This window comes from Mytilus edulis, chromosome 6, assembly GCF_963676685.1.
Source record: "Mytilus edulis chromosome 6, xbMytEdul2.2, whole genome shotgun sequence".
Classification (NCBI taxonomy): Eukaryota; Metazoa; Mollusca; class Bivalvia; order Mytilida; family Mytilidae; genus Mytilus; species Mytilus edulis.
In genome coordinates this window covers 7,387,190-7,413,880 of record NC_092349.1, presented here as the reverse complement: position 1 = coordinate 7,413,880, position 26,691 = coordinate 7,387,190, and the positions used below count along the sequence as shown (strand labels likewise).

The following is a 26,691-nucleotide window of genomic DNA, read 5'->3' as shown; positions in this document are numbered from 1 at the left end:
CCAAAATACTGTAAAATCATTGTGCAAGAACCATTTTGAAGAAATTATTCAGAAGAAGACACAAAATACAAATGAGAATAATAATTAAACACTTATATTGTGATGCATTTGTTTTTTTTAGAACGACATATTAATCTTTCTTTTCAGTTTTATGATGTCTTCAGATGGCATGGCATTACTGTCAGCAGTTGTTTGTGAATCCATTGTACATTTTTTTTTTCTTTTCTTTTGTTCAGTGAAGTGGTGTTCACGTATTGGATTAAAATACAGATGTCTTATTATCGGGTGGACCACTTCCTATATGCAAGGTGATAGGACGTGCAACTGGAATAGGCCACCTTTTCAAGCTTGAAAATATTTGTATAGGTCGGGAAAACTATAAGAAATACATTATTAGGTCAATAAAGTTCCCATAACTTAAGGTTTGTCCTATTTCTTTGTGTTCCCGCCGGTTTTAACCAACCATTTTGTTTTCTCTTTTGGTACTTTGATATTCCAATCTTCCATCACACAATGTGTAACCAAAACAGTATATAAGAAAATGTTTTTACCTATGCAATATACGAAAAGGTATGCATTTTTAAAATCTAAATTATATGAAAAGAGTGAGTAACAGAATCCAAAACAGAATCCAAGCGGCAACCTCTATCAATTAAGTATTAAAGTACACCCCCCCCCCCCCAGGTGGCGGATCTAGGAGGGGGTCCGGGGGTTGGAACCCCCCTTTTTTGGCCGATCAATGCATTTGAATGGGGACATATAGTTGGACCCCCCCCCCCCCCCCCCCCCGCCTTTTTCGCCGGTCAGGCTTAATAAATTCTGATTTTAACTGTTACTCTAAATGTGGAATTTATTTTACTTTCACTTGATGTTTAGGGGCTGGTTTGAGTTGCATGAAACATATTAAACCCCGCCATAATGGTTTGTGCCTATCCCCAGTCTCAAAATACAAGAGCATTTGAAAAAAAAAATTGCAGTGGAACTTGTACGTTAAAAGAAACACTTCGAATACGCCGCGGACCAAGTATGTACTTCAGATCGACAACAATTTACTATCTAGCTGCTACTAAGTGATTCTTATTCGTTCACAAAGAATAAGCAAAAAAAAAAAAAAAAAAAAACACGGCAAAATGCACTTTAATTTAAACAAAAAACAACTGCCGGCAGTGGCGATTCCAATACTTTTCATGAAGGAAGCGCTGACTGACCTAAGGGGGGGGGGGGGGGGGACTCCAGTCACGATTCAGTGATTTCCTATATAATTAACAAATCTTTTCCCAAGAAAAGGGGGTTGGGTCCCCAGGCCCCCCCCCCCCCCCTTCTCCATTCCAACCCCAACCCTACCCCCAACTGGATCTGCCCATTGCCGGTTATGGTTCAGTATAAAGTAGGGTATTGACCTTTAATTTACAGAGTTCAAATATAAAAATATATTTCCGAACAGCTAGCTCTTATTCGATATTTAATCAAAACAAGAGAATGTACGTATAAACGCCATATTCTATTTTTAAATCCTTATTGGATGTGCTCCTGATTAGTAGGAGGAAATAACAGAAAAGAAGCGAATAAAATGTTACCAGCATATTAACATTGGTTTCTTTCCCCTTTACTTACTTTCCCCTAATTAGGAAAATGGGTGATGTTTTCCCGTTGTGTTTTAGTCAGTCAACAAGCTTAGATAAGAAGACATTAAGATGTTATAATGTGACAAATAGACTTTTTTCAAATGTAGAAATAGATAATACAGATGCTACTTCTTCTGTATACTTTTCTGAAGCTTTTCTGAAATACACAATTTGCAGTGAGGATTCGATCACTCTATCTTGGTTTTGGTGTGACGCAATAGAAGAGATTGTCGAGAATTGCTGCGGTGAAAAGAAATCTAATGAATCAAGATATCAAGTATTGAATCTTTCAATACAATGTGTACAAAAATTTATACAAGACGGCAAGTATTTATTTCCTTGTTCACTCGTATGAATGCGGAATGGATGTACATGTACCAATAGGGTATTGGGTCTGTTTTGCCCTGAATACATGTTCGTCCTGAATACATGTTCCCCCTATACCTGATTTCTCTGACACCCAACGGCTGTTTTGCAAGACAAGACATGGCCCAGCTTGTCTGGCAAAACAACAGTTGGGCATCAGAGTAATCTCGGACTAAACATAGTAAAATACAGGAATGACAATGTATTAATTCTCATGTTTCTGACTTGTCATTTGTCAAAAGTTCAAGCGTCAGCCGGTGTCATATGCTATTTTGAACCCCCTAAAAAGTGAACCCGGGGTCAAAATACCATGCGGTAAAATGACCCCGGGGTCATAATACCGCATGGTATTTTGACCCCGGGGTCATTTTTCACATATGGTATTTTGAACCCCCCTGCGGTATATTGAACCCCCCTGTTTTTTTTAATTTGTGGTTTTAAGTAGGGGGTTCAATATACCGCAGGGGGGGTCAAAATACCATGGCTAAGCAAAATTTTCAAAATATCTTTTCCAGCATGTTTAACACATACAAACCACTTATTGGAGTATTATAACTACGTTATGGAGTTAGAATAGCTTGAATTTTTGAAATTCAAGGTCTATAGTAGGGGGTTCAATATACCGCAGGGGGGTCAAAATACCATGGCTAAGTAAAATTTTCAAAATATCTTTTCCAGTATATTAAATACATACAAACCACTTATTGGAGTTATATAACTATGTTAAGGAGTTAGAATAGCTTGAATTTTTGAAATTCAAGGTCTATAGTAGGGGGTTCAATATACCGCAGGGGGGTCAAAATACCATGGCTAAGTAAAATTTTCAAAATATCTTTTCCAGTATATTAAATATATACAAACCACTTATTGGAGTAATATAACTATGTTAAGGAGTTAGAATAGCTTGAATTTTTGAAATTCAAGGTCTATAGTAGGGGGTTCAATATACCGCAGGGGGGTCAAAATACCATGGCTAAGTAAAATTTTCAAAATATCTTTTCCAGTATATTAAATACATACAAACTACTTTTTGGAGTAATATAACTATGTTAATGATTTAGAATAGCTTGAATTTTTGAAATTCAAGGTCTATAGTAGGGGGTTCAATATACCGCAGGGGGGTCAAAATACCATGGCTAAGTAAAATTTTCAAAATATCTTTTCCAGTATATTAAATACATACAAACTACGTATTGGAGTATTATAACTATGTTAAGGAGTTAGAATAGCTTTAATTTTTGAAATTCAAGGTCTATAGTAAGGGGTTCAATATACAGTACGCCCAAGGAGTTTTTAATCCCAAACTCCATACTCCGATATTTTTCCTGGTGTAACACCAGGAAACTCCGACATCCCTCCCAAAATTCTCGGAGAAATTTGGGAGTATTCCCTCCGACTTCAGCGTAAATCCGCTACCTTTTGTTTATTGTATTAGCGACATCTCTCCCAGTCTGGTGTGATGCGGTGTGACACCAGGTAATTAATTGCCCTAATCCGTCTGATCTATGCCGGCACGCGACAGTCAAGGTATGTGAAATTTCTAATGTAATTAAACAATTGTATTTCCTGTCTATTGATTATCAGGTTATATCTGATTGCTTGAAACAAATGAAAGATTAAAATAAAAAGCAAAACGTTGTTGTTAATTCTTTCAATCTTTCAATTACACTGTACATTTTAATCAAGTTTTTAAACAACTATATTTGATTTTGACTTCCGTTTTTTTATCAGTAAATAAATATTTAATTTACTAAAAGAGATATAATTGTGCAACAATAAACGGAGAATAAATGAGGGCAGTTTAAAGAGAAATTACACGTCTCAAAGTTTTTTATACTACAAGTAAAAAAGAAAATATTATTAGATAGATAGTTTATTCTCATAAAACCATGCAAGTACAAAGGTTACAGAGAAGTTAAAAAAAAATATAGTATACATAAAAATAAAAATGCATTAAAAATGCATAAAATTCAAAATTTCGGGTGAGATAACATATAAAAGAATATATATATAGACTTGTATAGTCAAATGTAAAAGCTAAAATTGTATAAAAAAATACTTTCTATAAGTATGTTAAATAAATTATGGTTGTTAAGAAGGAGTGAGCTTACTATTAATACATCTTATAAAATTGCAGAGGTTTCTTAGTGTCTTTGGTTTTTTTGAATTAAACAGTTTGTTGAATGTAAAAATGCTATGTCTTGGTATTAGTCCATTTGGAATAAATCTTCTTCTTTCATCTTGTAAAGCCGGGCAAACAAAAATATAGTGGTATTCGTCTCCGATATCTCTTTTTGTACATATTGAACATTTTCTATCACTTCTTTCAATGTTATACCATCTCCCCTTTTCTATTGGCAGTGAATGATTCGATGTTCGGAATTTACAAAGTGTATACGTATATATCTCGGTCATTTATGATGTTGAAATAATTCTCAAATTCAAAATGTTCTTTAAAGAGCCTATATGTAATGCATTTTGATGTGTTCTGAATAGCTGAGTTCCAAATTTGTTTAAACTGGTCAATTAATCTAAGTTTGATACTTTTTGGTAACCATTTGGTGAGGTCTGTATTTTGCACATAAAATAAGTTTGAAAATCCGGCATTGTCCAATATATTTTTAATGATCTTTATCCATAAAATATCATCATTGTTTGTGTGATATCGGGAATATACAAATTTGTATAATATTGATGATAACTTGTTTTCATCTATAAGCAGTCTGCACCAATATGTTATCATTCGGCATTTAATGCTTATTTCCAATGGGTAACGTCCAGTTTCACCGTACACAATCATGCTTGGGGTAGATCTCTTGAGGTGTAGTAAATGCTTTAAAAATTTGAGATGAACTTGTTCAATAATGTCATTTTTTCTAAATCCCCATACTTCACATCCGTATAGAAGAATTGGTTTCACCAGTTTGTCAAATAACTCTAATTGGCATTCAATTGATAAATTACACTGCCTCCCTTTTTTAATAACGTTGTACATAGCTTTTGTTGCTTTTTCTGATAGTCTTTTCTTTGCTTTATTGAAGGATCCGGATCTTGTTAACAATAGTCCAAGGTAGTTAAATTCTTTCACTATTTCAATTTCATTTTCTTCATAAATGAAATTAATATTATTAGGCTGTCTTCCTTTAGAGAAAATTAAAACTTTAGTCTTAGATGTATTTACTTTAAGTTTCCAAGTATCACAATATTCACTGAAGCAATTTAATTGCATTTGAAGGTCTTCCTTTGTTTCTGACATTAGAACAGTATCATCGGCATATAATAAAATGAACAGCTTTAAATAGATATTGAGGCTAGTTTCAAGGGAGTTCGATATTGATGACAAACCTTTCACATTATGTGATAGCAAAAAATCAGTGAGGTCATTGATATATAAAGAGAATAATAGAGGGGAAAGATTTTCCCCTTGTCTAACTCCAGTGTTACATGGGAAAAAATCAGATTTTTGATTATTGTATATAACTCTTGATTTTATATTGTTGTACATACTATGTATTACTGTATGCATTTTTCCATCAATGTGATTCAATGCCATCTTAAACCATAGGCCGTTTCTCCAAACTGTGTCGAACGCCTTAGCAAAATCAATAAAAACACAGAATAACTTTTTCTTTTGCGATCTAGCTAGGTCGAAGAGACTTTGTAATATAAATATGTTATGCTAATAATTCTACGCCATTTCCATTTTACGATTACAAAATAAAAGTTTTAAAATCCAAAACGTTGTTGTTAATGCTTTCAATTGGCATTAAAGTTTTATAAAAAAAAATCTATACTTGATTATGACCTCGTTTTTTATTTATCGGTAATTTATATAACTTACGAAAAGAGACATACTTGCGTGAAAATAAACGGAAACTAACGCTGAAGGTATAAAATGTGAACAGTGAGTTTAAAGAAAATTACGTGTCTTAAAACTTGTATATGCAAGTAAAAAAGAAAATACTATTCACCATTCGTTATGCTTAATAAGTCTACGGCATTTTCTCTTCACGATTAGCATTACTTTAGGATATAATACATTTCGGCTACAACAGGAATACTGCTATAGCTGCATCAACTCGTCGTTGCATAATATTCATTTACACACAATGAATGTAAACTTTTGTGTTGTATTTAGAACAGTGATCTTTAAATATTTTTAAAACAATTAATTGCCGTGGGAAGATTACACGCATCTCAGTGATCAACAGTGCGTGGTTGAACTTGAACTTGACTTCGCTCACAATATAAAATGCTAAAAATAGTGACATCAATTTTGTCCACGAGATTTTTATTTGGCGGGAAATAGTATCATGTAACAGTAAACTCAGGTGACCTTTCTGGATAACCGTGGGAAAATTCATTGATGGTTTAAACTTGCTTTGTAATGATTGACATTTGTGTGCGTTAAGATTGAGGCTCTAGAAGGTCCTTTTACAATTGATTAACCGGATTCTAAATTTTATTCCTTTTCTGAATAAACGAACATCAGCCTTTTATTTATACGTTTCTCAGTCAACAGAGGACATAAACCTGGACATTATTTATACTTCCATAGTCAACACTATACATTAATGGTAGATGAAAACAGGATGCATGTCGTTCAGTTCCTGATGGGCGTTGGTGAGATCCTCTAGATCTGTGAAAATGTGTCGATCGTAAAAATCCGATCCACATTTTTTTTAACTTATTTCTTTCTTGTACGATATAATTTCATTTTAATATTCTATAGTATAAATTGTTGAAATACTTCTTTTTATATTTCGCCGAGGACTTTTAACGAGCAGTAAAATACGGATTGCGCCAATCCAATTTTATTTAAAAAAAAATAAAAGATCAATAACAGATCATAACAGATAAAAAAACACATGATTTTTGTCGAGCCTGCAACTTTTGTTGCAGAAAGCTCGACATAGGGATAGTGATCCGGCGGCGGCGGCGGCGGCTACGGCGGCTACGGCGGCGGCGTTAGCTAACTTCTTAAAAGCTTTATATTTTAGAAGGTGGAAGACCTGGATGCTTCATACTTTGTATATAGATGCCTCATGTTACGAAGTTTCCGTCAGTCACATGTCCAATGTCCTTGACCTCATTTTCATGGTTCAGTGACCACTTGAAAAAAAAGTTCAAATTTTTTGTAATGTTGAATTCTCTCTTATTATAAGTAATAGGATAACTATATTTGATATGTGCGTACCTTGCAAGGTTCTCATGTCTGTCAGACAGTTTTCACTTGACCTCGACCTCATTTCATGGATCAGTGAACAAGGTTAAGTTTTGGTGGTCAAGTCCCTATCTCAGATACTATAAGCAATAGGGCTAGTATATTCAGTGTATGGAAGGACTGTAAGGTGTACATGTCCAACTGGCAGGTGTCATCTGACCTTGACCTAATTTTCATGGTTCAGTGGTTATAGTTAAATTTTTGTGTTTTGGTCTGTTTTTCTCGTACTATATGCAATAGGTCTACTATATTTGTTGTATGGAACGATTGTAAGGTGTACATGTCTAGCGGGCAGATGTCATGTGACCTTGACCTCATTTTCGTGGTTCAGTGGTCAAAGTTAAATTTTTGTGTTTTGGTCTGTTTTTCTCATACTGTATGCAATAGGTCTACTATATTTGTTGTATGGAACGATTGTAAGGTGTACATGTCTAGCGGGCAGATGTCATGTGACCTTGACCTCATTTTCATGGTTCAGTGGTCAAAGTTAAATTTTTGTGTTTTGGTCTGTTTTTCTCATACTATATGCAATAGGTCTACTATATTTGTTGTATGGAACTATTGTAAGGTGTACATGTCTAGCGGGCAGATGTCATGTGACCTTGACCTCATTTTCATGGTTCAGTGGTCAAAGTTAAGTTTTTGAGTTTTGGTCTTTTTATCTAATACTATATGCCATAGGTCAACTATATTTGGTGTATGGAAATATTTTATGATCTTTATGTCAGTCGCACAGGTTTTATTTGATCGTGACCTCATTTTCACGGTTCATTGCACAGTGTTAAGTTTTTGTGTTTTGGTCTATTTTTCTTAAACTATAAGTAATAAGTCAACTATATATGTTGTATAGAAGCATTGTTAGCTGTACATGTCTGCCTGGCATGGTTCATCTGACCTTGACCTCATTTTCAAGGTTCATTGGTCTATGTTTAGTTATCTTGGTTAATGTTAAGTTTATGTGACAGTTGTTATAAAGCTTAGCTTTATACTAAGGACTATCAACATAATATCAATGATTAGTATAGAAGGCGAGACATTTCAGCGTGTGCACTCTTGTATTTCTTCATATAATTAAATAAGGTTGTGATTATTGTGTTGTGTCTGGGCGGGGAATTATCTCAGTATTTATGAATATAGGGCTGCCACATTGCATACAAAACTATTTGTTTCTTTTTTAAATTCAAATATTTCAAGTCGGTAATCTACCGAGGTAGTGAAACATAATATTTTACATTTCAAAATAAATTGAAAGTAACAGAGTTCACTTGTTGGTCCGATAAATTAACTCTAGGGTTTGATTTAGATTGGACAAATTACCGTAAAAACATCATTTTGTGTTAAGCCAGTTGATATTAATTATATAATATTGAACTATTAATGAACCGGATATTGCTCACTGAGTAGGTCATAAAAGGTTCTAATTGTGGTAAAATCATCTTTGTTGAAACTTTGTTGAAAAAACAAAAATTATGACCTGATCGGACTATAATGAAAATACTAAATAAGTGTTTTATTCGTATTTTTATACGTTTTTACTTTTTATTTCATATGACAATGACATGGGCATATACATACAAGAATAATTATCTTATTTTAAATAAAAATGTCACACTTTTATCTGACAATGAATGGACATTTAAATAACGTATTTTAAAGCACACAGGTGCAATCAAGATCGATTAAATGTACAAAGGTAATAAATCTGGCTAATCCGATTATGTTGTCACGCGTCATTAATTTCAAAAATTCAAGCTATTCTTTAATAGTTATCCCATAAGGACGCGGTGTGTCAGTGTAAGATCACCCCGATGGCCGGAGGCCAGAGGGTGATCTAACACTGACACACCAAGTCCGACTGGGATAACTATTTTACATCCCAGCTGTTTTAGATTAGACGAAAAATCATTTACAATTCATAAAATCTAGTTTAGAACGCCACACAACCATAACAATATACTTTATATATTACTATATGATGTATACCCTTTTTGACCCCCAAACACGATGAGTAGATATCAAACAATGTCAACTCGCCCCACTTGCCAATCGGCCCACGCTATATCGCCACTTTATAAAAATATCGTCCCAATCTTGTTTACCGACTTGCCCCACTTTGAAAAAGTGTAAAATCAAATTAAACAATCAGTCTGAAAACTCACAAATAAACGTGAAAGGTTAAAACCCCACTGAATAAAGGTTTGACAACTCGCCCCACTAATAAAAATATCTTGCTTCCTTTAAGTATGTCAAATTACTATTATTTCGTATCAAGTCGTCCTGGTGTAGTGGTATGTGTTTTGGCTTGATATGCTAAAGGTCTTGAGTTCGAATCCCAGCATATCTACTGGATTTTTTCTACGTGAATTTTGATAGATAGTCTTTTCCGTAAAATTAATTATAAGTTTTATAGTGGATTTGACATTCCCGCCAAAATGTTACAGAACAAAGGAAAGCATGCATAACAAAGAAACTCAAACTAGGGTGATCTGGCAGGGGTGATCCGGCTCAGATCACCCCTGTTAGAACAAAGGAGCTGGGATGTAAAACTCCATAACATAGTTATAATACTCCAATAAGTGGTTTGTATGTGTTAAACATGCTGGAAAAGATATTTTGAAAATTTTGCTTAGCCATGGTATTTTGACCCCCCCTGCGGTATATTGAACCCCCTACTTAAAACCACAAATTAAAAAAAATGATAGCCAATAAATTGTAAATTAGATTATCTGCAAGACTATTTATCAAAAACAGGGGGGTTCAATATACCGCAGGGGGGTTCAAAATATCATATGTGAAAAATGACCCCGGGGTCAAAATACCATGCGGTATAATGACCCCTTACTCTAGACAATTCAAAAAATTCTGGCAATTTTAACTCTTATATGTAGTTAATATACACCAACAAGTAGTTTGTATGTATTAAACTTGATGGAAAAGATATTTTGAAAATTTTACTTTGCCATGGTATTTTGACCCCCCTGCGGTATATTGAACCCCTTACTCTAGACCTTAAATTAAAAAAATTCTAGCAATTCTTACTTTTTTATAAAGTTAGAATACACAAATAAGCAGTTTGTATGTATTAAACTTGCTGGAAAAGTTATTTTGAAAATTTTACTTTGCCATGGTATTTTGACCCCCCTGCAGTATATTGAACCCCCTACTCTAGGCCTTTAATTTCAGAAATTCTGGCAATTCTAACTCTTTTATGTGGTAAGAATACACCAATAAGTAGTTTGTATGTATTTAACTTGCTGGAAAAGATATTTTGAAAATTTAACTTTGCCATGGTATTTTGACCCCCCTGCGGTATATTGAACCCCCTACTCTAGGCCTTTAATTTCAGAAATTCTGGCAATTCGAACTCTTTTATGTAGTTAGAATACACAAATAAGTAGTTTGTATGTATTTAACTAACTGGAAAAGATATTTTGAAAATTTTACTTTCCATGGTATTTTGACCCCCTGCGATATATTGAACCCCTTACTCTAGACAATTCAAAAAATTCTGGCAATTTTAACTCTTATATGTAGTTAATATACACCAACAAGAAGTTTGTATGTATTAAACTTGATGGAAAAGATATTTTGAAAATTTTACTTTGCCATGGTATTTTGACCCCCCTGCGGTATATTGAACCCCTTACTCTAGACCTTAAATTAAAAAAATTCTGGCAATTCTAAAGTTAGAATACACAAATAAGCAGTTTGTATGTATTAAACTTGCTGGAAAAGTTATTTTGAAAATTTTACTTTGCCATGGTATTTTGACCCCCCTGCAGTATATTGAACCCCCCTGCAGTATATTGAACCCCCTTCTCTAGGCCTTTAATTTCAGAAATTCTGGCAATTCTAACTCTTTTATGTAGTTAGAATACACCAATAAGTAGTTTGTATGTATTAAACTTGTTGGAAAAGATATTTTTTAAATTTTACTTTGCCATGGTATTTTGACCCCCTGCAGTATGTTGTACCCCTTACTCTAAACCTTTAATTTCCAAAAATCTGGCAATTCTTACTCTTTTATGTGGTAAGAATACACCAATAAGTAGTTTGTATGTATTTAACTTGCTGGAAAAGATATTTTGAAAATTTAACTTTGCCATGGTATTTTGACCCCCCTGCGGTATATTGAACCCCCTACTCTAGGCCTTTAATTTCAGAAATTCTGGCAATTCGAACTCTTTTATGTAGTTAGAATACACAAATAAGTAGTTTGTATGTATTTAACTTACTGGAAAAGATATTTTGAAAATTTTACTTTGCCATGGTATTTTGACCCCCTGCGATATATTGAACCCCTTACTCTAGACAATTCAAAAAATTCTGGCAATTTTAACTCTTATATGTTGTTAATATACACCAACAAGTAGTTTGTATGTATTAAACTTGATGGAAAAGATATTTTGAAAATTTTACTTTGCCATGGTATTTTGACCCCCCTGCGGTATATTGAACCCCTTACTCTAGACCTTAAATTAAAAAAAATCTGGCAATTCTAACTTTTTAATAAAGTAAGAATACACAAATAAGCAGTTTGTATGTATTAAACTTGCTGGAAAAGTTATTTTGAAAATTTTACTTTGCCATGGTATTTTGACCCCCTGCAGTATATTGAACCCCCTACTCTAGGCCTTTAATTTCAGAAATTCTGGCAATTCTAACTCTTTTATGTGGTAAGAATACACCAATAAGTAGTTTGTATGTATTTAACTTGCTGGAAAAGATATTTTGAAAATTTAACTTTGCCATGGTATTTTGACCCCCCTGCGGTATATTGAACCCCCTACTCTAGGCCTTTAATTTCAGAAATTCTGGCAATTCAAACTCTTTTATGTAGTTAGAATACACAAATAAGTAGTTTGTATGTATTTAACTTACTGGAAAAGATATTTTGAAAATTTTACTTTGCCATTGTATTTTGACCCCCTGCGATATATTGAACCCCTTACTCTAGACAATTCAAAAAATTCTGGCAATTTTAACTCTTATATGTAGTTAATATACACCAACAAGTAGTTTGTATGTATTAAACTTGATGGAAAAGATATTTTGAAAATTTTACTTTGCCATGGTATTTTGACCCCCCTGCGGTATATTGAACCCCTTACTCTAGACCTTAAATTAAAAAAATTCTGGCAATTCTAACTTTTTTATAAAGTTAGAATACACAAATAAGCAGTTTGTATGTATTAAACTTGCTGGAAAAGTTATTTTGAAAATTTTACTTTGCCATGGTATTTTGACCCCCCTGCAGTATATTGAACCCCCTACTCTAGGCCTTTAATTTCAGAAATTCTGGCAATTCTAACTCTTTTATGTGGTAAGAATACACCAATAAGTAGTTTGTATGTATTTAACTTGCTGGAAAAGATATTTTGAAAATTTTACTTTGCCATGGTATTTTGACCCCCTGCGATATATTGAACCCCTTACTCTAGACAATTCAAAAAATTCTGGCAATTTTAACTCTTATATGTTGTTAGAATACACAAATAAGTAGTTTGTATGTATTTAACTTACTGGAAAAGATATTTTGAAAATTTTACTTTGCCATGGTATTTTGACCCCCTGCGATATATTGAACCCCTTACTCTAGACAATTCAAAAAATTCTGGCAATTTTAACTCTTATATGTAGTTAATATACACCAACAAGTAGTTTGTATGTATTAAACTTGATGGAAAAGATATTTTGAAAATTTTACTTTGCCATGGTATTTTGACCCCCCTGCGGTATATTGAACCCCTTACTCTAGACCTTAAATTAAAAAAATTCTGGCAATTCTAACTTTTTTATAAAGTTAGAATACACAAATAAGCAGTTTGTATGTATTAAACTTGCTGGAAAAGTTATTTTGAAAATTTTACTTTGCCATGGTATTTTGACCCCCCTGCAGTATATTGAACCCCCTACTCTAGGCTTTAATTTCAGAAATTCTGGCAATTCTAACTCTTTTATGTGGTAAGAATACACCAATAAGTAGTTTGTATGTATTTAACTTGCTGGAAAAGATATTTTGAAAATTTTACTTTGCCATGGTATTTTGACCCCCTGCGATATATTCAACCCCTTACTCTAGACAATTCAAAAAATTCTGGCAATTTTAACTCTTATATGTTGTTAGAATACACAAATAAGTAGTTTGTATGTATTTAACTTACTGGAAAAGATATTTTGAAAATTTTACTTTGCCATGGTATTTTGACCCCCTGCGATATATTGAACCCCTTACTCTAGACAATTCAAAAAATTCTGGCAATTTTAACTCTTATATGTAGTTAATATACACCAACAAGTAGTTTGTATGTATTAAACTTGATGGAAAAGATATTTTGAAAATTTTACTTTGCCATGGTATTTTGACCCCCCTGCGGTATATTGAACCCCTTACTCTAGACCTTAAATTAAAAAAATTCTGGCAATTCTAACTTTTTTATAAAGTTAGAATACACAAATAAGCAGTTTGTATGTATTAAACTTGCTGGAAAAGTTATTTTGAAAATTTTACTTTGCCATGGTATTTTGACCCCCCTGCAGTATATTGAACCCCCTACTCTAGGCCTTTAATTTCAGAAATTCTGGCAATTCTAACTCTTTTATGTAGTTAGAATACACCAATAAGTAGTTTGTATGTATTAAACTTGTTGGAAAAGATTTTTTTAAATTTTACTTTGCCATGGTATTTTGACCCCCTGCAGTATGTTGTACCCCCTACTCTGAACCTTTAATTTCCAAAAATCTGGCAATTCTTACTCTTTTATGTGGTAAGAATACACCAATAAGTAGTTTGTATGTATTTAACTTGCTGGAAAAGATATTTTGAAAATTTAACTTTGCCATGGTATTTTGACCCCCCCCCCCCCCCCCTTTGCGGTATATTGAACCCCTTACTCTAGACCTTTAATTTCCAAAAATCTTGCAATTCTTACTCTTTTATGTAGTTAATATACACCAACAAGGAGTTTGTATGTATTAAACTTGATGGAAAAGATATTTTTAAAATTTTACTTTGCCATGGTATTTTGACCCCCCTGCGGTATATTGAACCCCTTACTCTAGACAATTCAAAAAATTCTGGCAATTTTAACTCTTATATGTAGTTAATATACACCAACAAGTAGTTTGTATGTATTACATGTATTAAACTTGATGGAAAAGATATTTTGAAAATTTTACTTTGCCATGGTATTTTGACCCCCCTGCTGTATATTGAACCCCTTACTCTAGACCTTTAATTAAAAAAATTCTGGCAATTCTAACTTTTTTATATAGTTAGAATACACAAATAAGCAGTTTGTATGCATTAAACTTGCTGGAAAAAGTTATTTTGAAAATTTTACTTTGCAATGGTATTTTGACCCCCCTGCAGTATATTGAACCCCCTACTCTAGGCCTTTAATTTCAGAAATTCTGGCAATTCGAACTCTTTTATGTAGTTAGAATACACAAATAAGTAGTTTGTATGTATTTAACCTGCTGGAAAAGATATTTTGAAAATTTTACTTTGCCATGGTATTTTGACCCCCTGCGGTATACTGAGCCCCCTACTCTAGGGCTTTAATTTCCAAAAATCTGGCAATTCTAACTCTTTTATGTAGTTAGAATTCACCAATAAGTAGTTTGTATGTATTTAACTTGCTGGAAAAGATATTTTGAAAATTTTATTTTGCCATGGTATTTTGACCCCCTACCCCTTTTTTTACCATGGAAAATCAAAACTACCCTTATATATATATATTTACATATGTTATAATTACAAATAATTAAAACATTCAAGCTACATATGGTCTAGTTATAATGTGTTAATAAGTATTTTGAATGACATTTTGTTGGTAAAGACTTCAGAGCACTTATACCAAGCAAAGATATTTCTTTTAATTAAGCATTGAAAATGTACCTCCCCTTCTTGTATGAACGATTTTTTAATCTATGATAAGCTTTAGAATAATGTTAAATGTTCTAATATTCATCTAAGATGAAAAAACAGGGGGGTTCAATTTACCATGGGGATTCAATTTACCATGGGGGGGGTTCAATTTACCATAGCGGTATTTTGACTCCGGGGTCAATTTACCATGGGGTTCAAAATACCATATGACACCGGGATTAGCGATAAGGTGTATTGTCCTGTCCATTAAAGACAATTATGACTATTACAACAATAAATAAGAATTATAATTATGAACAATCATACCTCTCAACTTTTCAAAATCTCCTTGGGGGTTTTACGTGCAAGAGGACTCTTGTGGTCCCAATACACCTTTGAGGGGGCCTTCAAATGCATTTTTATGTTGTTTTTTGTCTTCTTCATACTTTTACTAGCCTATAGCATTTATAAAATTAACTGTTTTGTTTCAACATGTTCAAGATTGTTGACAAAATTGCTCTTTCAAAATTTCCATTTGGAAGCTTTCATGGGGGAAATCCCCTGCAAATAGTGACAGTTGGCAGGTACAAAAAAAAATGTATGAACAATTTCAAAATGCTCCAAAATAAGCAATTAACTTTAAAATCTTTCCTTATATTTTTATGAATTTCAAGGTATTTACAATGATTTAGTTTTGCTCTCGTCCTGAATATGCAATTAAATTTGCAGCTGGACGAAAAGCAACTTTCATTCACTCACTCTCTTAAACCTCACTAACTCATTATTTGCATTATAAGTCATAGTATGGTCTTCAACACAGGGCCTTGGCTCACACAGAACAGCAAGCTATAAAGGGCCCCAAAATGACTAGCAGTAGTGTAAAACCATTTAAAAGGGAAAACAGTCTGATTTATATAAAAAATGAGAAACACTAATGAACCACATCAACAAACAACAACTACAGCTACCATGGCTACTGAACTGCTGAACATCAGATTCCTGACTGAGGACAGGTGCAAACAAATGTAGCGGGTTTAAATGTTGTAATAGGTACCAACCTTGACCATGTTAACTCAATCTCTTAACCATTTGTTCACTGAAACATCACAACATAGAAAGACACAATTTTTGCTTGACTTTCACTTGATGGACCTCTGCAGTCATATAGTGCTCAGCTGCGCTGGACATTGATTTTTATATAGTTTAAAATGAGGATAAAAATGTACGCTGGTGTATGAACATTATGAATAGTGAAACAAAATTAATTATTAATTTATCATATTTATAGCATGTATAGTCATGATAGTGAGCTTTGCTTATACAAATGTATAGCAGATTGTTAAAATTCTACATTAAAAAGGGGAAACAATATGTATTTTATTGTTATCATTAATGTATTTTCTTAATTTATAGATTGTAACAGCAAGCATTTAGAAAAAGTTAAAGAAGCAAAGAGTGAAGCAGAGATTCAAGCTATCCTTGCCCATCACTTGTTCTCAAAACTTGCACCAACTGGAAAATATGTGATAGATGGTAGATGTGCACCTATTGATTTACAAAAATGTCCTGCATGTAAAGAGGACCTTGTCTATGGCGATACATCTATAGGTAAAGTATTATTTAGAGGTATACATTATTATTGCTTATGCATACATACATGACATATTTTAAAAAGAATATGGAATATATGCCTGAACAAATGCAATTCACATCTGAACATGTCTGAAACTTTTAAAAAAAAAGCGTCTAATCTAAATTTAACAGTGTGATCTGGTTTGACCTTTATTAGACACATTATTTGTGAAACTTTTTCAGTGGTAACTTTTTTTTCGTAGCACCCAATCCAAAATAGCAGCGATGTGTGATGACAATATGAAGCTCGATATACATGACATAGGGATAGTGATTTCTTATTATGAGTATTAGCATAACTATATTTGGTACATGTATGTGGGTACCTTTCTAGGTCCTCATGCCTGTCAGACACTTTTCCCTTGACTTTGACCTAATTTCATGGATCAGTGAACAAGGTAAATTTTTAGTGGTCAAGTCTATATCTCAGATATTATAAGCATGATAAGCAATAGGTCTAGTATTTTCGTTGTATAGAAGGACTGTAAGGTGTACATATCCAACTGGCTGGTGTAATCTGACCTTGACTTCATTTTCATGGTTCAGTGGTTATTATGAGTTTTTGTGATTTGGTCTTTTTTTTTCTTGTACTGTACATGCAATAGGTCTACTATATTTAGTGTATGGAATGATTGTAAGGTGTATATGTACATCTGCATGTGTCATCTGACCCTGACTTCATTTTCATGGTTTAGTTGTCAAAGTTAAGTTTTTGAGTTCATGGAGTTTTATGCCCCCGCCATAGGTGAGAGGTCATTAAGTTTTATCCTTGTCTGTAAGTACAAAAATGTTCGTACAGATGTACGTCCTAAAGTTAGCTTTCGTTCTCTAACTTTAATTTGCCTCAACCAAATGTTATGAAACTTATACAAAATGTGACCACAAAAATAAAGGCAACAGTAGTATACCGATGTTCAAAACTCATAAATCAATAGAAAAAAACAAATCCAGGTCACAAACCAAATCCAAGGGAAACGCATTAAACATGTTAAATATAACATGTATAAGAGGAGGATGGAGACACAACATTAATATGTAACACACACAGAAACGAACAAAGCATTAGACAAAATCTGATAAGAATAACAAATATAACATCAAAACTAAATACATAATTTAGGATAGACGTAACACGTCTTATAACATTTATAATAATGTGAATTCACACTCAAATATAAGAGGAAACAAATGTTAAAATATAACGAACACAGAAATGAACTATAATATAACAATGGCCATATTCCTGGCTTGGTACGGGACATTTTTTAAAGAAAAAAATGGTGGGTTGAACTTGGTTTTGTGCCATGCCAAACCTCCCGCTTTAATGGCCATGTTAAATATAACATTAAAATGACAACACAACATTACAGGACTACAATAAAATAAAAAGAACATATTTGACAAAGAAACACACGAATAATAGCTAACAAAAGGCACCAGATTTAAAATTTCATAAGCCAAAAGTGCGTTTCGTACGCACAAGACCCACTAGCTATATATATAGTGACGCCAAGATACTAAAGTTTGAAAGTCAAAACAAGTACAAAGTTGAACAGTATCGAGGACCAAAAGTTCAAAAAAATTGTGACAAAAATGGCCAGGGTTTTCTGTTTGGGACCAGAACATCCCAATTATTTAGAATAATTTATACTTTTGCAAACAGTAAATTTTATAAAAGGACTACATAAAAGATATACATGATAAAACTGAAGTATTAACTAATTACAGAAAACAGCCAGATACATTACATAAACCGACAAAATCCAACACAAAAATTAGACACACCCAAACTAGTCAAGGTCTGAACGCAAATTGATGTCACATTCGAAATTGTAAAAAAGAACAAAAAAAGGACGTCACATTTGAATTTGTAAAACAGCAATAAAAAAATGACGTCACATTTGAATGAATAAAACTATCCATCAAAATTAAGATAGAATTAGGATTGATTTAAGATTGTATTTGTACTAAATACTAATATTGCATTTAATAACAATGAAAATTGCAATACTTATTAATATCAAACTAAGGTAGAAATTAGACAATTAACTATATTCAATGTCCGGTTAATTCTGAATCAAACTGCAAAAGTTATACATCGTACAAATTAAGTTGAACCAAATCAAATCAAACCAAAAATAAATGAAGGCGGTGTCTGAGATTAATTTTCTCTACCATAACACATGAATATAACCCAAAAGATGTCAAGACATTTGATAAAATCCGATGAGAATTACAAATATAACATCAAAACTAAATACATGAATTTGGTATAGAAAAGTACTGTAAGGGAGCTACCATTTGATTTTTATGGGGGGGCTAGGATGAAAAATTTTGTCCTGCATTTTTTTTAGTTGTAATCTCCGTCCTGCCTTTTTATTTTTTCACTCTAATTGGTCCTGCCTTTTTTTTTACCTAAATTGTCATCCTGACTTTTTTTTTTTGCAAGTGTCTCATCCTGCCTTTTTTTTTACTCAAAACTCCTGTCCTGCCTATTTTTTTCAAATTTCATCCTAGCCCCCCCATAAAAATCAAATGGTAGCTCCCTAACACGTCTTATAGCAATGTGAATTCACACTCAGCAAAATAGTCGCAATCGGGAACAAGTCACGTTCGGTAATTAAAAGATTAGACCACAGATTAAGTTTAAATTTTGTTGTTCTACAAATATTTCCCTTTTTAGATGGAAAAAAATTGTGTAATTTTTGGTTTCTGCTCTCTAACTTAAGTTTTCTTTAACATAATATTATGAAACTTATTAACAATGCTTATTAGCACATGAGTGCACTTACTGAAAAGTCTGGCCTTCTTTACTAATCATTGCTATTATGTTGAAAGTTCTAAATATAAAGCTTTACTACAACTATCACAGAACTTAAAATGATCCAAGAAAATGAGGTCAAGGTCATATAAACCAAACAAGAAATTCATTTACACCCTACAATCATTCAATACACTAGATATAGTTTACCTATTGCTTATAGTTTCTAAGAAACAGACTAAACCAAGTAAACTAAACATTGAACAATGAAAATGAGGTCAAGGTCAGATGAACCATGCTTTCAACAGTCAGGAATATAACTCTATAGGGTTATTACAGGAAAATAACATACATTTGTTATTGTGGACTAAAATATCAAAGAACTGTGATAACATACATCATGTACGTATGTTACATGTTTCAAAGGAACAATACACATCATAAGTTAAGTTAAAATGTATACAAGTTCTATTGATATTACTATTGTCTTTATGTTTACTTAAATATTGAAAGATGTAACAGTTTATAGTATTCCAATTTTGGATAGTACACCTATATGTTATTACAGAAAAAATATGCTTGTAATAACTAAAGGGTGTTATCACAGCTTCTCTGTATCACTTCAAAGTATTTTCTCAGACATAAATCATGCTTAATTACAATGTATTTTAATTTATTGTGAGAAATAATGACCAGAGCATGTAATGAGGTTCTGTGCAAGTTTCTCAGTAATTCCCAAGTGTCTTATATAATAAGTTACATTCCTTTAATAACTAAGCCTTGTTATCACAGCTAAGTTAATTCCTTAATGGCCTTGTCTCATTGATTTACCTTGGTTAATTAAAAATGTATTAATTCAATTTTAAAATTAATTATCAAGGCTATGCATTTAGTTTCTGCACAGTCTCAAGAGTTCCCTAGAGTCCACTATTGATTAAATAATTTTACAAATAACAAACATATGTTATTACAGATTTAGAAAATTTAAGAAAAGTATCTGTAATAACACACGCAAGTTATTTTCTGTAATAACCCTATAGAGTTATATCTCTAACTGTTCAATACTTCCATACAACAAACACAGTTTAATTTTTGCTTATAGATTTAGAAAAAACGACCAAAACACAAAATCTGAACACTGAGCAATGAACCATGAAAATATGTTCAAGGTCAATTAAAACTTGCGTGACTGACATGTACATCATATAATATCTTCATACACCAAATATAGATGACCTATTGCATACAATAAAATGGGGAATGTGTCCATGGGACACATATGATGCCCCTGTTGCATATACAACTGTATCATAAGGCCAAATAAAATAATATGTGTGTTTCCTATAACATCTTTGAATGAGAATAATAGGTAGGTATGGATTTTTTAAAATTTTACAATTTTATTTTACATTGAGTCTATGGGAGAGAAAGTCTGACTTATTGGAAAATTACAAAAAAACCTTTCAAGAAACACACATATATTTTTATATGACCTAATAAGTTATAAAAGAGCAATACTGAAGAAAGGTCCACCAAATGATAAGTAAAGAAGGCGAGACATTTCAGCATGTGCACTATTGCTTATACCTAGGCTTTTGGAAAAAGTGGGGTAAAGAGTAGTTAATCTTGTTTACTTTTGTACAAATTGCCAAATTTTACATAATGTACCTTCTATTTCAGATTTTGAGCTCTCAGTAATTCTAGTGTGTAATTTATCCCCCCCCCCCCACAATATGAGATGCTCTTAATGACAAGCTAAGCTTTAAAGAGCTCAAATTCACTGTGCTTTAATTATCATTACATTTTTATAGGAAATCCAGACTACTGGCATGGATATCCTGATATTCTTCTAGATAAAAGTACCGTTAAAGTTGATATCGATGAAAGTTGTTGTGAAACAGAAGAAATTGAAGACAATGAATGGACAGAACCAGTTGCAAAGAAGCAAAGATTCTTAGAACGGACAAATGGCACAGATGGAGAAGGATCTGCTTTAACCCTTAACCCTGATATTTTTACTACATGTGAAGATCGATTCTTTAAAACTGAAAAAACCTTAAGACAATCATTTGTTCAGACTATAACAAATGCTTTTTATCAAGTAAAACAGAAGCCAAAGCTCCAGAATCTTTGTATTCCGTCATTTTTAGCTTCAGATAATAAAGTAAGGATTATTATGTACAACTGTGAACAAGACAGGCTATATATATCTGAAGATATGTATCTGTTTGATACTCTATGTAACCATGGCCTGAATGTTGGAACAATCGTCTCTATATGGCTGGCGTTAAATTTTGAAATCTTTCAAAATGAGGTTGATGAAGAAGATCTTACTGCTATTGCACTAAAGAAGTCATCATTTCAAGGAAAATTGCCAGATACAGTACTGTCAGTCTACAAACATCAGTTGTACAGAAATCTGCCATCGAAAAGAAAACAAACAGAGCAACCACCTCGTACTACTTTGGGTGTAAGAATTCTTAAATCTAATTATGCCAGAAGTGTCCTAGAGAGGTTGGAAAGCTTAGACTCAAGATTTTTTAATACACCTGACAAGTAGTCCAATAGGTATGCAAAGTTATCTAGGTTGTAAATTCCTTTTAACAGGATAAAAAAATTTATTCCACTGCTTATACATATTGATAGTTTAATCAATATTTGATTGGTTGAGACTATCCCACGTGTCATTGAACCAGGGATGGGGTCGATTACTTTAAAATGTAATCGATTAAATTACAATTACTTTGCTAATAAAATGTAATCGATTACATTACAATTACACCCTATTTCATATGTAATCGATTACATTAGATTACTTTTCTTTGAAGTAATAATGATTACTTTAGATTACTTATGATTACATTGTATATTGCAATATCAAAGTTTTTTTTATAACTTTATATCCTCACAAAAAAGCTACTTTTGGTGATTTTTTGAAAAGCCTTAATTTATTCATCTTATTTAAAAAATTTATAGACAAGTACAGTGTAACATGTGTATTTTGATAAAATAGCCATAGACAAGTGTCCTTTCTTTCTCCATGTAAAAGATAACTTTATTTTATTCTACAAATTTTAACCAACAGCCTAATTAACAAAAAATTTGTAAGGGTTCTGCGGAACCCAGTGTCTCGCCTACTTTTGCTGTAAATCGCAGGCTCAACAAAAATTAAGAAAAAAATCAATAAAAATATTCTTCTTGATACTATCTTATGATTGTAAGAAGCTTCTGTCCAAGTTTGGTAAAAATTTAGGATAGTTAATGAACCTAATAAATGTTTTGAAAACTTTAACTGCAGACTGTATGTAATGTTAACTGGAAGAAAATCTAAGTCCATTTAAAAGTATATACAGAAAAAAATGGAGTTATCTTTTTACAAAATTTACTTCTAGATACTACTATCTTATGATCATAAATAAGCTTCTGTCCAAGTTTGGTACAAACCCAGGATAGTTTAAGAAAGTTATTAAAATTTTAAAAACTTTAACCACAGAGTGAATGTAATGTTTCCCCGCAGAAAAACTAAGTCCATTTAAAAGTAAAATACGGAAAAAATGGATTTATGTTTTTGCAAAATTTACTTCTGGATACTATCTTATGATCATAAACATGCTTCTGTCCAAGTTTGGTACAAACCAAGGATAGTTTAAGAAAGTAATTAAAACTTAAAAAACTTTAACCACAGAGTGAATGTAATGTTTCCCCACAGAAAAAACTAAGTCCATTTATAAGTAAAATACGCAAAAAATGGAATTTTATTTTTACAAAATTTACATCTGGATACTATCTAATGATCATAAACAAGCTTCTGTCCAAGTTTGGTAGAAATCCAGTATAGTTTAAGAAAGTTATTAAAATTTCAAAAACAGAGTGAATATTTGTGGACGCCGCCGACGAAGACACTGACGATGATGGAATGTAGGATCGTTTAGTCTCGCTTTTTCAACTAAAGTCAAAGGCTCAACAAAAACCTGAAGAAATAAGGACAAATTAATTAAGTATAGTTTTATTGTCTGTTGGGACATAATTGACACATCCATTAATGTTTTTACAGGTGTTAATCCCTTCTTCCATTTTTTTTAACAAACAATAGGTGAGCTTGGGTATTAAAATTTTATTGTCTTAATAACAATATCAATAAAGTTAAAAGTGGTTGATTGTCATTATTTGTTTGAAAATTTTTAATACTTGATCTAATTAATAATTACTAGAATTATTGTCAGGTGAAAGCACAAAACAGCATTGTAACTTAGGAAAGTATATACATTTCTCTTTAAATTAAGAAACAGTTTATTGTAGTAAAAGGTATTTTGTATTCATGAAACTTCTGACGTCACCTTTTGTTTGTAATATTATGCCATATGTATATACTGTGACTGTACATGTACTTGTTTATACTGATGAGCCATACGGCTCAAAGTTAATAAAGAATAAAAAAATAGGAAGCACATATTATACACTAATTTATGGAAAACAAAATTTATTCAATTTGTCAATAAATGAAATGGTTTTAACTTCCATTTTGAATAAAGTGAGCTCAAATACATGTATTTATGTCGACCATCAAAGTCAAATTAGAACTAAATGTTTTCTGCATTTGAATTCAGAAGTTTTCAAACAAGGAAAAAAATGCTTTCATCGAATTTTCTTGTATCATAATTAGGAGCTCAATCTCACAACAAAATTTTGGAGAGGCAATTTCCTTTAGTTAACTTTTAACAAAGTAAAACATTTGGTTATACACATTTTTGTCGAGCCTTCGACTTTAGTCGAAAAAGCGAGACTAAGGGATCCTACATTCCGTCGTCGTCGGCGGCGTCCACAAATATTCACTCTGTGGTTAAAGTTTTTGAAATTTTAATAACTTTCTTAAACTATACTGAATTTCTACCAAACTTGGACAGAAGCTTGTTTATGATCATAAGAAAGTATCCAGAAGTAAATTTTGTAAAAATAAAATTCCATTTTTTCCGTATTTTACTTATAACTGGACTTAGTTTTTCTGCGAGGAAACATTACATTCACTCTGTGGTTAAAGTTTTTAAAATTTTAATAACTTTCATAAACTATCCTTGATTTGTACCAAACTTGGACAGAAGCTTGTTTATGATCATAAGATAGTATCAAGAAAAACATTTTGTAAAAATAAATTTCCACTTTTCCGTATTTTACTTATAAATGGACTTAGTTTTTTTGCCAGAAACAAAACATTCACTCTGTGGTTTAAGTTTTTAAAATTTTTATAATGTTCTTAAACTATCCTGGATTTCTACCAAACTTAAACAAAAGCTTGTTTCTGATCATAAGATATTATTCAGAAGTAAATTTTGTAAAAAAACAAATCACTTTTTCCGTATTTTACTTATAAATGGACTTAGTTTTTCTTCCAGTTAACATTACATCCAGTCTGCAGTTTAAGTTTATAAAACATTTATTAGATTCATAAACTATCCTGGATTTTTTTTACCAAACTTAGAAGCTTCTTTCAATCAAAAGACAGTATCGAGAGGGAAATTTTTATTGATGTTTTTCCTCATTTTTGTTGAGTCTGCGATTAACAGCAAAAGTAGGCGAGACACTGGGTTCCGTGGAACCCTTACGAATTTTTTATATATTAAAAAAAAGATGTGAGATGATTGCCAATAAGACAACTGACCACAAGAGACCAAAATGATACAGACATTAATAATATATACTAAGATGATACAATTTATCACATTACATAAGGTCCCATCGTTGTGAATACTAGTTTTATGATTTTCATTCAAGCTTTACATTTTCTTATTTTCATCTTGTCTATCAAAAACTATTTTCATATAAATACAAGATTTGTAATCAGCAAGTAATCATATGAATGTAATCTTTAAGTAATCTAAAAGTAATCATGATTACACCTGTTTTTTGCAATGTAATCGATTACATTACGATTACTTGTAATCAGAAATGGCATGATTACTGATTACATAGGATTACACTGCAAAATGTAATCGATTACAGCTGATTACGATTACTGATTACGATTACCCCATGTCTGCATTGAACAAATCTTCATATTTCCCCCTTTGAAATGTAAATTTATGTCGGACTACATCGTAAGACGAATGCATGGTTGATATACATAACCTTTTTGTTAAATAGCAATAGGAAAAATCATTAGCATGTTCAAATTTATTTCAGATGATACAGCAAAAGGACTAAAAATTAACTTTTGATCCTTACTGTTTATCTATGTGTCTGTCGTGTATGATGGATAAGAAAAACAAAACAGAAATTGCACAGTCTTGCGCATCAGATGTTTAAGATCTTTTTCTGACCACATTTCAATGCATTTATTTTGTGTCAGGAAACTCTATTAAATGTACGTAAAAGATTTGATCACAATCAGAATCAGACAGTATCAAGCTTGAATATTGTTTCAAAATTTGCCCAACTGTTCAGAGTTTGACCTTTGTGGCCGTATCAGGCTGTGCTTAGGGAAGCATTTTATCAATTTTGAAAAAGATTAAAAATGTCAATCATAATTAAAACTTATTTATAGATAAAACAACAAAATTCGCAAAGTCTACACATCTAATGTTTTCATGTTCATACATCATTTGTCATTATATTTCAGATTAGTAAATTTTTTGTTTTCATGGTTATATAGATATAAGAAGATATGGTTTGAGTGCCAATGAGACAACACAGCTTATTAAAGTAAACCATTATAGGTAAAAGTAGGGTCTTCAACACAGAGCCTAGGCTCTCACCAAACAGCAAGCTGTATATTTATGTGAATGTTTTTTATTTGTTTGCTGTATTTATTGTAGCATTCACTCTGAGGTGTCTAATGACCAGGAAGAGATTGCTGTAGATAACGAAAAACTTAAAAGTGTCACTTATCATGATGTTAACACGCATGAAGGAAATGATTGAAACCAGCAACAAACCAATAACTGACGAAGAAAGAGCTTCGGGAAATATACCTATTGCAACATGTTCAATCAACGCTGATTTTTATATTGGGATTGATGATACCTTTGTCAATGACAATTCTGGAAGTGATACACTTCAGGTTCATGGATACGTTAACATGACTAGTCCCAGTGTTTTAAATGTCTATGAGGATTTGAATGCCATAACTGCTGACCCACACAAATACGAAACTCTTTATACCGAAGGGATGACAGCCATAACCCTGTAGAAACAATTACAAAAACAACAATATTTCAAG

General features: G+C 32.2%; 1 protein-coding gene across 1 annotated transcript; it reads left to right on the top strand.

Moving 5' to 3' along the window:
* Nucleotides 1–1,614: 1,614 nt before the first annotated feature.
* On the top strand, nucleotides 1,615–26,691 carry LOC139527051 (uncharacterized). Its single transcript, XM_071322306.1, has 4 exons — nucleotides 1,615–1,948; nucleotides 16,499–16,693; nucleotides 21,290–22,046; nucleotides 26,288–26,691. Exons 1-3 carry the CDS (start codon nucleotides 1,633–1,635, stop codon nucleotides 22,036–22,038), a joined length of 1,260 nt encoding a protein of 419 aa, XP_071178407.1. The 5' UTR covers nucleotides 1,615–1,632; the 3' UTR covers nucleotides 22,039–22,046; nucleotides 26,288–26,691.

Bases quoted from the DNA above. Each gene is read 5' to 3' on its own strand.
- LOC139527051 (XM_071322306.1), top strand. From the start codon at position 1,633: ATGGGTGATGTTTTCCCGTTGTGTTTTAGTCAGTCAACAAGCTTAGAT. The intron at 1,949-16,498 runs GCAAGTATTTAT...CTTAATTTATAG, and splicing joins ACAAAAATTTATACAAGACG to ATTGTAACAGCAAGCATTTA. The intron at 16,694-21,289 runs GTAAAGTATTAT...ACATTTTTATAG, and splicing joins CTATGGCGATACATCTATAG to GAAATCCAGACTACTGGCAT.